The sequence below is a fragment of the Artibeus jamaicensis genome, unplaced genomic scaffold (genome assembly GCF_021234435.1).
Source record: "Artibeus jamaicensis isolate MK-2021 breed Jamaican fruit bat unplaced genomic scaffold, CSHL_Jam_final contig_354, whole genome shotgun sequence".
NCBI classification, from domain to species: Eukaryota; Metazoa; Chordata; class Mammalia; order Chiroptera; family Phyllostomidae; genus Artibeus; species Artibeus jamaicensis.
In genome coordinates, this window is record NW_026521803.1 from 18,696,308 (window position 1) to 18,708,895 (window position 12,588).

Sequence of the window (12,588 nt, forward strand, 5' to 3'; positions counted from 1 at the left end):
AATTTGGCAGTAAAAAATTAATGCAGCTGCGGCCTCTGCCATTTAATGTGTCCTGTATCCACGTACCTGGCATCCCACAGGTCTCTAAACATGAACCAGCCTGTTACGATATCAGCCACTCGGGCAAAATTCATTTAAAACCTGCTAAAACCCTGCAGAAGCTAGTGGCTTTTCTTCTTTGTAGCTAGTTTTATCCTACTGTAATTTTCCTTGATGTAGCCAAGAAATACAGCTGAAATTTTAGAGAAGTTTATGGTATTGAAATCTATTTGTATGGCCATCTGACTACACTACAAGGCCAGATATTATCCCAAACTATACGCATCTCTGATCCAAGTGTCCTAAACGAACTTCCTCAGCTCCAAGCCGATTAGGCTGCCACCAACAGAGCCTGTAAGGGTCATGAACTGGAACCCGTCACTTGCTCAAAAGGAGCCTTAGGCCTGTTTAAAAATAAATATGCACTTATCAACACAAAACCAATAAAACCTAGTTTATTGCTTTTCAACTAGCTGCTTTGGAAGAAACAGTACCCATAGGATTAGTAGTCAACTTTGCGTACAACAAAACCCCATTTCGACCTACTCAAATCTTGGATTCCTCCCTTTTCCATCCCTCTGGCCATGTGGTCTTTCTCCTTGGCCAGCCACAGCCTGACTTCAGAAATTGGGGGATTTGAAGATCAAAAATAGATTTAAAAAAGTATTAATTAGCCTGGTATTCTGATGGTGAGTCAGTGTGCTCATACCTCCTTGTCTAAAGGACAGCTTCACACTGCTTTAACCTTTCAGATACCCACTGAGCAAGAGACTCGACATGAGCATTCTGGTCCTCTCTTTCAGAAGGTACAATAACTAGCACACCATGTCCCAGGACATTTGTTCCTGATTCTCAAAGGAAGGGAGGGGAGAGAAAGTGAGAGAGAGAGAGAGAGAGAGAGAGAGAGTGTGTGTGTGTGTGTGTGTGTGTGTTGGGGTAAAGGGGGACCCTTAGCTTCCTAATTCTGATTCAGAGAACAGTTTTCATCTTTTAAAAAAAATCACACATTCCTTATTCCCAGGCAAACTATAGTCAGACAGATGATGAAAATAACATGAGAGCTGATGATGAAGGGGAGCGCTGCACCCACCCACACAGAGGAGAAGACAGCAGCCTGGCCGCCACCTCACCGAAGAGAGGAGCCGCCACACGCACCTGCTCCTGACAGACCCCCTCCCCCAGAGACGTTTTCCACTGACTGTAGTGCAGCTAACATTTTGTTCTAAGATTTGTAGATCATAGTTGTGTGTGTTTTAAAAAAGGAAAGAAAAAAAGAGACTTCGGTTCACAGCTCACTTATCAACCACATCTTCTGTAACATGGCTCATCCCTGGTTTAAAACGAACAAAAGACCCACAGGCTGGAAACCCACGCTGCTGTTGCTCACGACGGCAGCGTTAATAAGCATTTTAAACCTTTGCACATGATATTGAACCTGTTCAGTTTACAGTGACAATACTAATACTGTTTATAGCTAGAAGTTTGATTTCTGAATTCTTTGAGATTTTAGCAAAACAGTTTATTATACAATGTACATTTTTTTTCCACAGCAATTGGGAAAAAACAACCACTTGCAATTATTCTTGACCCTGATGGATTTGGTTCCTGGGTGTACAGACTCGGAGCCCAGAAGCCAAGAAGGGTCCTTGGCCTGCACTCTCTGCCCTTGTCACCAAGTCTCTGTGAGCAGTGACTTGAAGCAAACCTACCAGGAAAATGCAGTCTTTGGGGCTTCTTTCCAACTTGAGGTTGTTTTCTTTCAAGATATTCTAGCAAATCAGCCATAGAATTTAGTGTAAATATTTTTTCCAAATAGATGTCATATTCAAAAACAGACAACATTCGAATTCTATAGAATCTAGTTTTTAAAATCAGCACAGATCTTCTTAAAAACTGTGAACTATGTTTTGAAATAATCGTTACTAAAGCTGTTTATAAACCACAGGTGCCATAAGATCCCCACACGGACTAAAGTGATCTCTGCTCTTCCACAGTCCTGTTCCTCTCGTTTTAGCTTTAGGGAGCATGTCTCTAACAGCACCGCTCATCCACAAGTTCCCCTATCAGGTTGTTTGGAGGCCTTCAGCTTTAATTGTACAGGCTTAAAAAGTGCGCTTGCAAAAATGTTCACTCTCCTTTTATTTCTGAATGTGTATTGCCTTAGCTGGCTACCTGGTATTCTGCATGCAGCCTTCTGTGGTCACGTGAAAGGGAACAGCCTCTGCTAAGTTGAGTTGGGATTTTGCACTCAGGGAAAAAAGCTGGTGTGCAAAAGAAATGTCAAAGAAGGGAGAACGGAAGACTGTTGATGGTCCTTTATGAGGACCCTTTTGGGGGAGTACTAAAGACCTCCCTTGGGGATTCTTGGGAACTGAAAAAATAACCTTTATCAAGAAATGATTAAATAAAAATCCTGCAGCATATTAGATGCATTATACTCAAATTGGCAGCTTCTCTGAAATTCCTGCTGCTCCTTTAAAAGAAAGAAGACAACATCATTTTAAGACAATGTTTCTCAAAGTGTGTTCCCTGGACCAGAAAGCATCAGCATCCCCTGGGAATTTATTTAGAAATGCAAATTCTTGGGCCCCAGCCCAGGCCTACTGAGTCAGTAATTCTGGGTGGGTGCTGGGAGGGGGGAGTTGGGGGGGTGGCAGCAATCTGTGTTTTAATAAACCTCCAGGTGATTCTGGTGCCTGCTAAAGGTTGAGAACCACTGCTTTAGAATGAAGTTGTATAATAAAATCTCTGAAAAGGCCTTATTCAAAGTAAGTAAGACAGGCTCTGTGTCAAGCTTAAAACTTCAGCAACTTGATTTTGCTTCCATGGCTGGCCGCAACCTTCGCCCACCCCACATAGTTGGTAGTTAATGAGTACCCAGCTGACAGCAGGTGTCCTGACATCTTCCAGCTCCCTCTCCAGCGGGCTCTACGATGTTCCCATCTCTGCATTTGGTCAGAAACGGAATCACATGCCTTAGGGATAGTTAAGCTCTTGGTCGGCATTAGTAAGGAGCCCATTCTACCCATTGACACACTCAATCATACTTCCTTCCAGAGAACCAGTCTGACAAATGTCCTTGAGAACAGGCTGACACCAAAGTGGCACAACTGCACAGTTCTCAGATTTTTTGCACAGATAGATTTTTATTGCGGGTTTTGTTGGTATATCTTAATGTTCATCTCCTTTCCACTGCCCATCTTCTGTGAAACCGTACCTCTCTAGATGGAGCAGGTGGTCCCGGGTGCCTCGTACTCAGTACTTACAACCACTACATCCCAGCTACTTACATTGCTGTCAGCTCTAACTCATAGCCAGGTAGTTCTTGAACTCAGAACTCTGACCCTGTGAGTGGCATGCAGCCACTGACTGGAATGAGCTGAATGACACTGTTGTCACTGTGTTTCTATATCAGAATGTTTGTCTAAGGTTTGAACTGTTTTGCTGATGATCTTCCCCCTTGTTGTAGCTTTCATTGCCAACTCCATCACACGGTTGTTGATACCATCCTGCAAAGCCATTGCAAGGTCTCTAGAAACTGCTGCCAATGACCAGTTCCTGACTAACCAGCCACCTTTTCTTTCTCTTAGCTCCACGTCAGCACTGAGACCAGACTCAAGCACCCCTCTCCTGTAATCGAGACAAAATGGCGTGTGTTGTTTTGGGCTTTTGTGGTTTTTGGTGGGTTTCTTTCCTTGGCTCTCCAAATTTACTTTTGGGGCCTGTTCTGAGAGCAAACCCAGCAGGTATTACCTGTCCTGTCCATTAAGTACAGTTATATCTTGGGGAGGGGGGTTTCTTTCTTGTTCCACGATGAATTGCACATGCATTTCCATCAGAGATGATGGCCTATTAATGAGCACTGGGCTAACACAGCCAGCCCTCCTCCACAATGCCATATTCATGGAGGGAAGGAGGAGGGTGAAATCTACTGTATGGGATTCAGGAATCAGTTGTGGTTGGTCAGGACGGAAGTCGGGGTAAGTTTGGTTGGTCAGAGGGAGATGTGCTGGAGATTGTGAAAAATGGATTCTCGAATGATAAGGCAGGGAAGGTTCATTTGTAAGTAGTAATGTGAACTTAATTGCATAAGAGTGTGGCCTTTGTTGTGATATACTATGTATTTTCTTAGTATGCATGAGCCAAACTGTTGCATCATAATTTAGCACTGACGTCTGCTTTTATTTTGATCACCTTTGTCCACCCTTATTAGTTCTTGGCTGTTAACTGTAGATAAACATTGTAAATACGGCAACTTTGGGTTGCTGCAGTCACCTTGATTTGATTCCGCGCAAGGAGCCACAAACAAGAACTCCACTGTGTCCTCAGAAGAAAGGGCATTTTTACTTTTGAACCAAAAAGAGAAAAAAATCAGAAGCATTATATCTTGAGGCTAATTAACTGTAAGACATTTTTAATTATGACTACTGCAATTTGACAGCATTCAAAGTAACCAATTCAGAAACCCTAAATATTTCACAACGTTCATTGGTATTGTAACAAAACAGTTATTGTATGGGGTTTTTGTATTGCTGTTAAGTATTGTTTTGTGTGTGTGTGCGTGTGTGTGTGTGTGTGTGTGTGTGTGATGGAACCTCCTGGGGACATGTTATATTTTGAAGTGATTAAACTATTTAATTGTGTGTCTATATTTTGGAATGGAATTATTTCTTCATTAAAAAATGTTTTTAAAAACACTATATCTTGTGTACTTTACTCCATTTCAGTAACTCTTTCCTAAAGGAACATGATCTCTGTCTGGTCAAAGGAGAAACCAAGTCAGTATTTGCAGTGTGAAGCAGGATCTGTCAATTGGGTATTAAGCAATGGAGGCAAAATATCTCACCTTTGATAACACGATTTTATTTTTAATGGAAAGCCTTGTTACAGTCAATATGGGGGGGGTTGAGTCACAAACACCTAACATAGTTAGTGCTTACTTTATTTTTTAAATATATCTTATTGATTATGCTATTATTGTTCTCCAATTCCCCCCCCCTTTATTCCCCTCCACCCTGCACACCCCCTCCTACCTACATCCCCTCGCTTTAGTTCATGTCCATGGGTCATACATATAAGTTCTTTGTCTTCTACATTTCCTATACTATTCTTACCCTCCCCTTGTATATTTTCTACCAACCATTTATGCTACTTATTCTCTGTACCTTTTCCCCCCTCTCTCCCCTTCCCAATTCCCTGCTGATAACCCTCCATGTGATCTCCATTTCTGTGTTTCTGTTCCTGTTCTAGTTCTTTGCTGAATCTGTTTTTTTATAATGCTCAGTTGTTAATAGCTGTGAGTTTGATCTCATTTTACTGTTCATACTTTTGATATTATTTTTCTTAGATAAGTCCCTTTAACATTTCATATAATAAGGGCTGGGTGATGATGAATTCCTTTAACTTGACCTTATCTGGGAAGCACTTTATCTGCCCTTCCATTCTAAATGGAAGCTTTGCTGGATAGAGTAATCTTGGATGCAGGTTCTTGCCTTTCATGATTTGGAATACTTCTTTCCAGCCCCTTCTTGCCTGTAAGGTTTATTTTGAGAAATCAGTTGAAAGTCTTATGGAAACTCCTTTTTAAGTAACTGTCTCCTTTTTTCTTGGTGCTTTTAAGATTTTCTCCTTATCTTTCACCTTGGCTAATATAATGATGATGTTCCGTGGTGTGTTCCTCCTTAGATTCAACTTCTTTGGGACTCTGAGCTTCCTGGACTTCCTGAAAGTCTATTTTCTTTGCCAGATTGAAGAAGTTCTCCTTCATTATTTGTTCAAACAACTTTTCTACTTATTGCTCTTCCTCTTCTCTTTCTGGCAGCCCTGATTCAGATGTTGGAACGTTTAAAGATGTCCTGGAGGTTCCTAAGCCTCTCTTCATTTTTTTGAATTTTTGTTTCTTCATTCTGTTCTGGTTGAATGTTTCTTTCTTCCATCTGCTCCAAATCATTGCTTTGAGTCCTGGTTTCCTTCCTGTCACTGTTGGTTTCCTGTAGATTTTTATTTCACATAATGCAAACTTCATTTCTGTCTGAGTCTTTTTTTATGCTGCTGAAGTACCCAGTGAGTTACAGGGAGCATCCTGATAACCCGTGCTTTGAACCATGCATCTGATAGGTTGGCTATCTCTTCATTACTTAGTTGTATTTTTTCTGGAGTTTTGAACTATTCTTTCATTTGGAACATTTTTTTTTCCTTTTTTTGTCTCAGCACAACTGTTACATAGTAAGGGGCAGAGTCTTAGATGTTCACCAGGGCGGGGCAACCCATGTTGGTGCGTCCTGACACTGTATGTGGGGGAGGGGTCTGAGAGGGAACAGTGCTGCTCACTCCTCTCTCTCCCAGTTTTCAGTCACTTCCCCTGCTATCCACAGTCAAATTGGGTCCTTCTGGTGCTGATTCCCAGTGGGTGGGTTTGCGTGAGTTCTAGGACCCTGTGGGTCTCTCCAACAAACTCTCCTGTGAGGCTGAGAGTTTCTCCCACTGCTGCCTCAACCCCCATAGGTGTTTTCAGTCAGAAGTTTTGAGACTTCATTTCCCCACGCCGAAGCCCTGGGTTGTGCGGTCTGTCTCTCTCCCTGGTTGTTCCTCATGGTTTATCTGCATGTGAATGTGGGACCACCCAGTCTGCCAGCTGCCACCCTGCCCACCCTGGACCTCCAGCCACTGCCTTGCCACTAAGCCCCTCTGCCCTTCCTCCTGGTCTGGATCAATGTTTCTTCTTTAACTCCTTGGTTGTTGGACTTCCATGCAGTTCAATTTTTCTAGCAGTTCTGGTTGATTTCAGTTTCTAAGTTGTTTCTGTCCTTCTTTTGGTTGTGCGAGGAGGCACAGTGTGTCTACCTATACCTCCATCTTGGCTAGAAGTTGAATTTTGTTTATTAATTAATTTACTCATTCAAAAATATCTGAACGTCTTCTGAATATAAGGGAGTCATCCTAGGCCTTTTTGCATAATAATTGTTGATAATTATGCTTTGATCAGTGCCTGCTCAAGTGGACAGAGTTTAGTAGACTCCAGCAAGATTCAAGTATAAAGTACCAGCAGTGCAGAGGCCTAGTGCTTACTTTATATCAGACACTGTTATAAGTATTTTATGTTACTCTATTTGATTCTGTGAATCCACAGCATTTAACCAATTACTTGGCAAATATTACATGTTCAACATGTTGAATTAATGAATAAATGAACCGGTGGCTTTTGTCTTGCTTGTACTAGAGCTAGTGAGAAAGGAGAATCAGCACCTGGAGGTCAATGTGGTGATAGCAAGAAGATGCAAGAGTTCCAAGGAAGGGACAGAAACTCAGAGCGTTGCCTGCCACTCCCTACATTCTCATTTTTCCTCTGAGAACCTCTGTGATTCCCATGTAATGGAGTGTTGTATGTTTTCTTTGCTCAAGGAGCCAATTCCTTTACAGAACCATTAGCAGAATCTGAGTCTGGCTCCAATAGTTCTTGAATGGCACTTTGGGGAACTCTGACTTGGAGTGGTGCTGCAAGTCTGTGCTCACAGACGTTTGGAGAATGGGGTTCATTTGGAATCCATGAAACTGCTGTAAAAACTCAGACGTACCAGAGACAGAAACCAAGAAGCTTTGCATCAATTACAGGGGGGAATCCTGACCTGATATGGCCATTAGAGGAAACACATCCCCCTTCCCTTTAGAGGCTGTAGGTCCTTCGGTGCCTGTCCAAGTTTCTTTAAGCTGCATCTCAGGGCCTCATCCCTTCATCTCTTAGGGACCACAGTTAGCTGTAATCTCCCTCTCTCGATATTTCTCAACTTTATCTAATTGCAAATGTCACCGGAGGAGTCAGTGAATTCTGATATAGCAGGTCTAGTGCCCGGCCAGGGAATCTGTATTTTTAATAAGCGGTTCAGGTGATACTTATGGTTTGGCACGTTTTAGGAAATGACATTCCCTTGCTACTCAAAATGTGATCCAGGAACCAACAGCGTTAGCATCACCTGGGAGCAAGTGACAAATGCAGAACCCCAGGCTCCAAACCAAACCTACTAAATCAAAATTTCATCAAGATCCCCAAGGGATTTGTGTGCACCTTATTAAGAAGCTCTAACCTGGAGTCCAGCTCTAATCTTAGCCCTCCAGGATTAGGTTCAGTTGGGTCCTCAGAGAATAGAATGACAAGTCCAGGTGCTATTTCAGCCAGAGGAGGTAGTACAGTGCTCCTTGAAATTGTAGTTTTGATTTAGGGTCTCTTGGGCGGGGAGGGCCAAGATCTGCATTTCAGACAAGTTCTCAGGGAAACTGATACTTGTCTGAGGACAACACTTCCGATAGAGGGTTCTTTTATATAAGACAAGTTCTAGGGAGCTCATTACTGGTAAACAAGATATAATAATCTGTCCCTGACCTTTGGAAATTCTGTAAATATCAAATAAAGATACTCAAGTCTAAGGGCAAGGAATGATGGAAGTTCTGTTGTCTGGGACCACTCAGGTTAACACTGCAGCAGTTAAACAATACCAGGAGCACTGGAAGCAGCTGGATTTAAGGATGCTGTCAAAGAAACAGCTTTTCCCCCAAGAGTTGAGGTCTCTGTCTCCATGGTACAAGGACTCGCCTGGGAGTAGATTCTATGAGCCTAGTGGGCCCAAAACAGCAGACTGGCCAAGTTGGGATAAAGCCAGTGTGGATGAGAAGAAGCTGGCAACATTTCAGACTCATCATTCCAACAGAGGAGAGACACCCAGGAAGAGGTTCCCTGGGAACCTCAGGAACCTAGGATCCTGCCCTCTGTGTCTATGATGCCACAGACTACAATAGGACTACCATGCTGTGATAAAGCACACCCCACGCACACATACTTGAAACCCCAAAGATATACATGTGTTGGGAACCGCCTTGCCTGGTTTCAGGAGCTGTAACCCGCCCCCCCTCCATGGCTAAGTCTGAGTGAGCAACCTTCGGACCTTAAGCCACTAAGAAGACAAAGCTTCCTGGCAGGAGCACCGCTTCTGCTCCTTTTTCTATAACCGGCCTCAAATGCTTCATCAGTTAGCCAATGACAGGTAAGATTCCTCAAGGGGGGAACCACCTAAGACAAGTGTGATCACGTGGAGGCCCCAGAAAAGGACTTGGGAGGCTATAGAGAAAGGGGATGGTGAAACCTAACCCCTGGGCTCTGAAGAAGCCTGAGTCCTCAGTCTGTCTTTGAGAAGTGTCCTAATTCCTTGACTATCTGCCTCCTCTGCCCGACTTAAGCCTGAAACAATGACAGAGGGCAGTGCAGCCCCATGCTGGAAAGGGTGGGGTTCCCAGGAGATCAGGCCTGAGAAAGGCTATGTAAAATCCTGTGAAGCCTGCTTTGCTAAGAATGCTCTTAGTTAAATTATAAAGACCAGGGCAGAAAATGAGTTTGCTTTACCAAAATTTTGTAGCCTTTTAGCTGATAGACCCTGACTTAGAAGAAGCCCTAATAGTTCTTTGTACACTATCTACTGTTTACCGCCAGACAGTAATTAATAAAGTGTACCTGAACTCCTATACCAAAAAAAAAATAATAAAAGCCTGTCTAGGCAAGCGTTGGGGTGCTCTCCCCTTGAGAGAGTGGCCAGGCCATTCCGAGGTTCTCTCCTCTTGGTGGAGTTGCTGTGCCATCCCTTTTCCTCCACAGGACTCAGTAGTCCATGTGAATTTGTCCTGATTTTCCATCCATAATGCCTCTGGCACTGCAGGCTAGTGCACGCATCATACATACGATTAGAACCAGCCTAAATTGACAACGATGTAGGAGCACTTAGACTAGTTATGGCATGATATGGTAGGCTAGAATACTAAGAAGCCATAAAAATGATGATACAGAGATATACTTATCAATGTGGAAGATATGTACATAAATCAACCCAAAAAGCAGATCATAAAAGTGTGTAAGAAAGACCTGAGTGTTACAAATATTTGAGTGACTAGACATAGAAAAATACCCAGAAAAATATATACCAATCATGGGTTAATGGATGATTTTTTTATCATGTTATTCTATTCCAGGTTCCCTCACACAAATATTTAGAGTAGACAGGCAGATGGGTGGCTGGATAAGAAACACTTGGGTTGGACGGTCCCTTTGATTTCATAACAAGTCCATTTGGGTTGGCTACCATCTTAGAAGGGCCTAACGGTGAGAATTTTCTATGCCCTCAGTAAACAAAGTAGTCTTTTTTTGCCTGTAAAGATGTTCAGTAGCATTATTATTCCACAGAACACTGGGAAATATGTTTGCTTGCTTTATTTTAAAGAAAACCTAATAAAAATATTGGAGGTATATGAGTCAAGTTAAATAATAAGAATATTTGGTCCTCCACCCAACCCTAATGGACACAGTAAAAACAAAAACAAAAAAAAGGGCTCTAATCAGTAATGCAAGCCATCCATATTCTCCATTGCTGGTTTTGTTGTCTCATGTGTCAAATGGGGCTGAATCACACCTGGGCCCGGCTCCTTCACTTTCTTGTCTCCTGATTATACCCCACAGGAGAAGTGCTATACAAATAAGTTTCAGGGAAGAACAATTATTGGAACATAAATGGTACTAGGTAAATAGTTTCTCTGGCATTCCATTTTTCTGGAAGTCTCTTCGTGGCTACTCTTGCTTGAAAACAACTACACCCTGAGAATTGGGGGAGGCCAATTAGACCAGTTCTAGACTTCAAAGAGAAACTTACTTTTGCTTTCCTTGGAATTCTTTTCCTGGCAAACATCTTTCCTTGTCATCAGTGAAGTGAGCAAAAGCAGGACAAGGAAAAGGGTGTGTGCTCTGGTGTGGCTGCCCCGCACCTCTGGGCAGAGGGAGTTCTTCACACATTCTAGTCTTACTCATCTGGTATGTGGGACATACTCCTTGTAGTAATGAAGAGTGTTCATTTGCCCACATCTGTCCTCATCTTTATTCATTCTGCGCCAAATAACAGACTTACAGGTACTTTTATGCACCTATCTTTACATTATGTAGGAAATAAAAAGTGATGCTATAAGCAAAAATGTTCTGTAGCAATGTTTATAACATCCATAAAACAGTTATGTTCCATTTCCACCCCAAGTGGGTATATTGTAATTGAATTCTGACACTACCCAGAGTTAACACAGACCTCACAGGTTAAGGGCAAGTTCCTCCTAAAGACTGCGCCTGTTTTAGATACCAGCCATAAGTCTCCGGGTCTACATACATTTCTGATTGACTGGCTGTAAGTTCAGGAATTCCCACTATCCCTTCAGATTTGATCATTTATTAGAACAACTCACAGAATCCACTGAAAGTGCGACAGTTTCTGTTACAGATTTAAAATAAAGAATGCAGATCAGAACAGCTAAATGAAGAGAGGGAAAAGATTTGAGGGAGCAGGGAGAGGATACAGAGCTCCTATGCCTTTTTTTTTTGTAGAATCTGGGCACACTACCAACCCATGAACCTGTGTACCACCCGGGAAGCCTCTGTGTCCAAAGATTTTACTGAGATTGCATTATGTAGGCATAATTCATTAAACCAAGTGAACTCAATCTCCAGCCCCCTCCCCTTCCTGGAGGTTGCACTGCTCCACATTTCCAACCGTCTAATCATGAGGTCCATCTTTCTGGTGACCACCTCCCCAAATTCTGAAACATTCTAGGGATCCACAAAGACTTGCCTCATTAGCATAACAAAACATGCCTATCACTCAGGAAATTCCAAGGGTTTTTGAAGTCCCAGGCTAGGAGCAAGGGACAAAGACAACGTATAGTCTCTATTATATCACACAATAAAATTCAATTTTATATTTGCCCATGTAGTTACTTTTACTGCCTGGAAATCTTTATTTCCAGGCAGTAAAATATATTTTCAGGGTAGAATAAACAGGATTGTTTTATGGATTAGATGTGTGTTTGTGAGAAATAGAGGAGACAAGGAAGATTCTACAAGTTGGGAGCTCAAATAACAGAGAAAGAAATTGCATTACTGAGATAGAGAACATGGGAAGAGCAAGCTTTGGATGGGGAGAATATCAGAAGCTCACACCTGGACATAATACATTTGGGATGCCTTTAGACAGACAAGTGGAAAGAGGGAGTAGTGTGTTAGAAATCTAGAATCTTAGGCCTAGAATTCAGGAGGGGAATCTAAAAAGAGCTATAAATCTTGGAGTAGTAAACATGGAGATGATGAAGAAGACTGAGGAGTGGCCAGAAAGTTAGGGAGAATATCAGGAGCTGTGGTATCCTGGATGCTATGTCATGATGAGTGCTTCAGGGTAGAAGGCATGATCAACTATACTGAATGCAGCCAATAGGTCAAGTAAGCCAAGAACAAGGAATTGACACATTATGTGTTTTTTTAAATATTTTATTTATTTATTTTCAGAGAGAGGGGAAGGGAAAGAGAGAGGGAGAGAAATATCAATGTGTGGTTGCCTCTCGTGTGTCCCCCAGAACAGGCCTGCAACCCAGGTATGCGCCCTGACTGGGAATCGAACCACAATCATCTGGTTTGCAGGCCTGTGCTCAATCCACTGAGCTACACCAGCCAGGGCACATTATTTGTTTTTGAACTGAGTT

General features: G+C 42.4%; 1 protein-coding gene across 5 annotated transcripts in view; it reads left to right on the forward strand.

Moving 5' to 3' along the window:
* DTNA (dystrobrevin alpha) overlaps positions 1-4,736 on the forward strand; it is a 197,861-nt gene extending 193,125 nt beyond the window's left edge. For 3 of the 5 annotated variants that reach the window (XM_037154491.2, XM_037154485.2, XM_037154486.2), the window contains one exon: positions 1,061-1,151. Coding sequence is in view for 2 of the 5 variants with exons in the window: in XM_037154480.2 (XP_037010375.2) it covers positions 1,061-1,204 (144 nt within the window). In the remaining 3 variants the exon portion in view is untranslated. Of the gene's footprint in view, positions 1-1,060 lie in introns of all 5 variants that reach the window. The other 2 variants (XM_037154482.2, XM_037154480.2) reach the window with 2 other exon arrangements.
* The last annotated feature ends 7,852 nt before the right edge of the window (positions 4,737-12,588 follow it).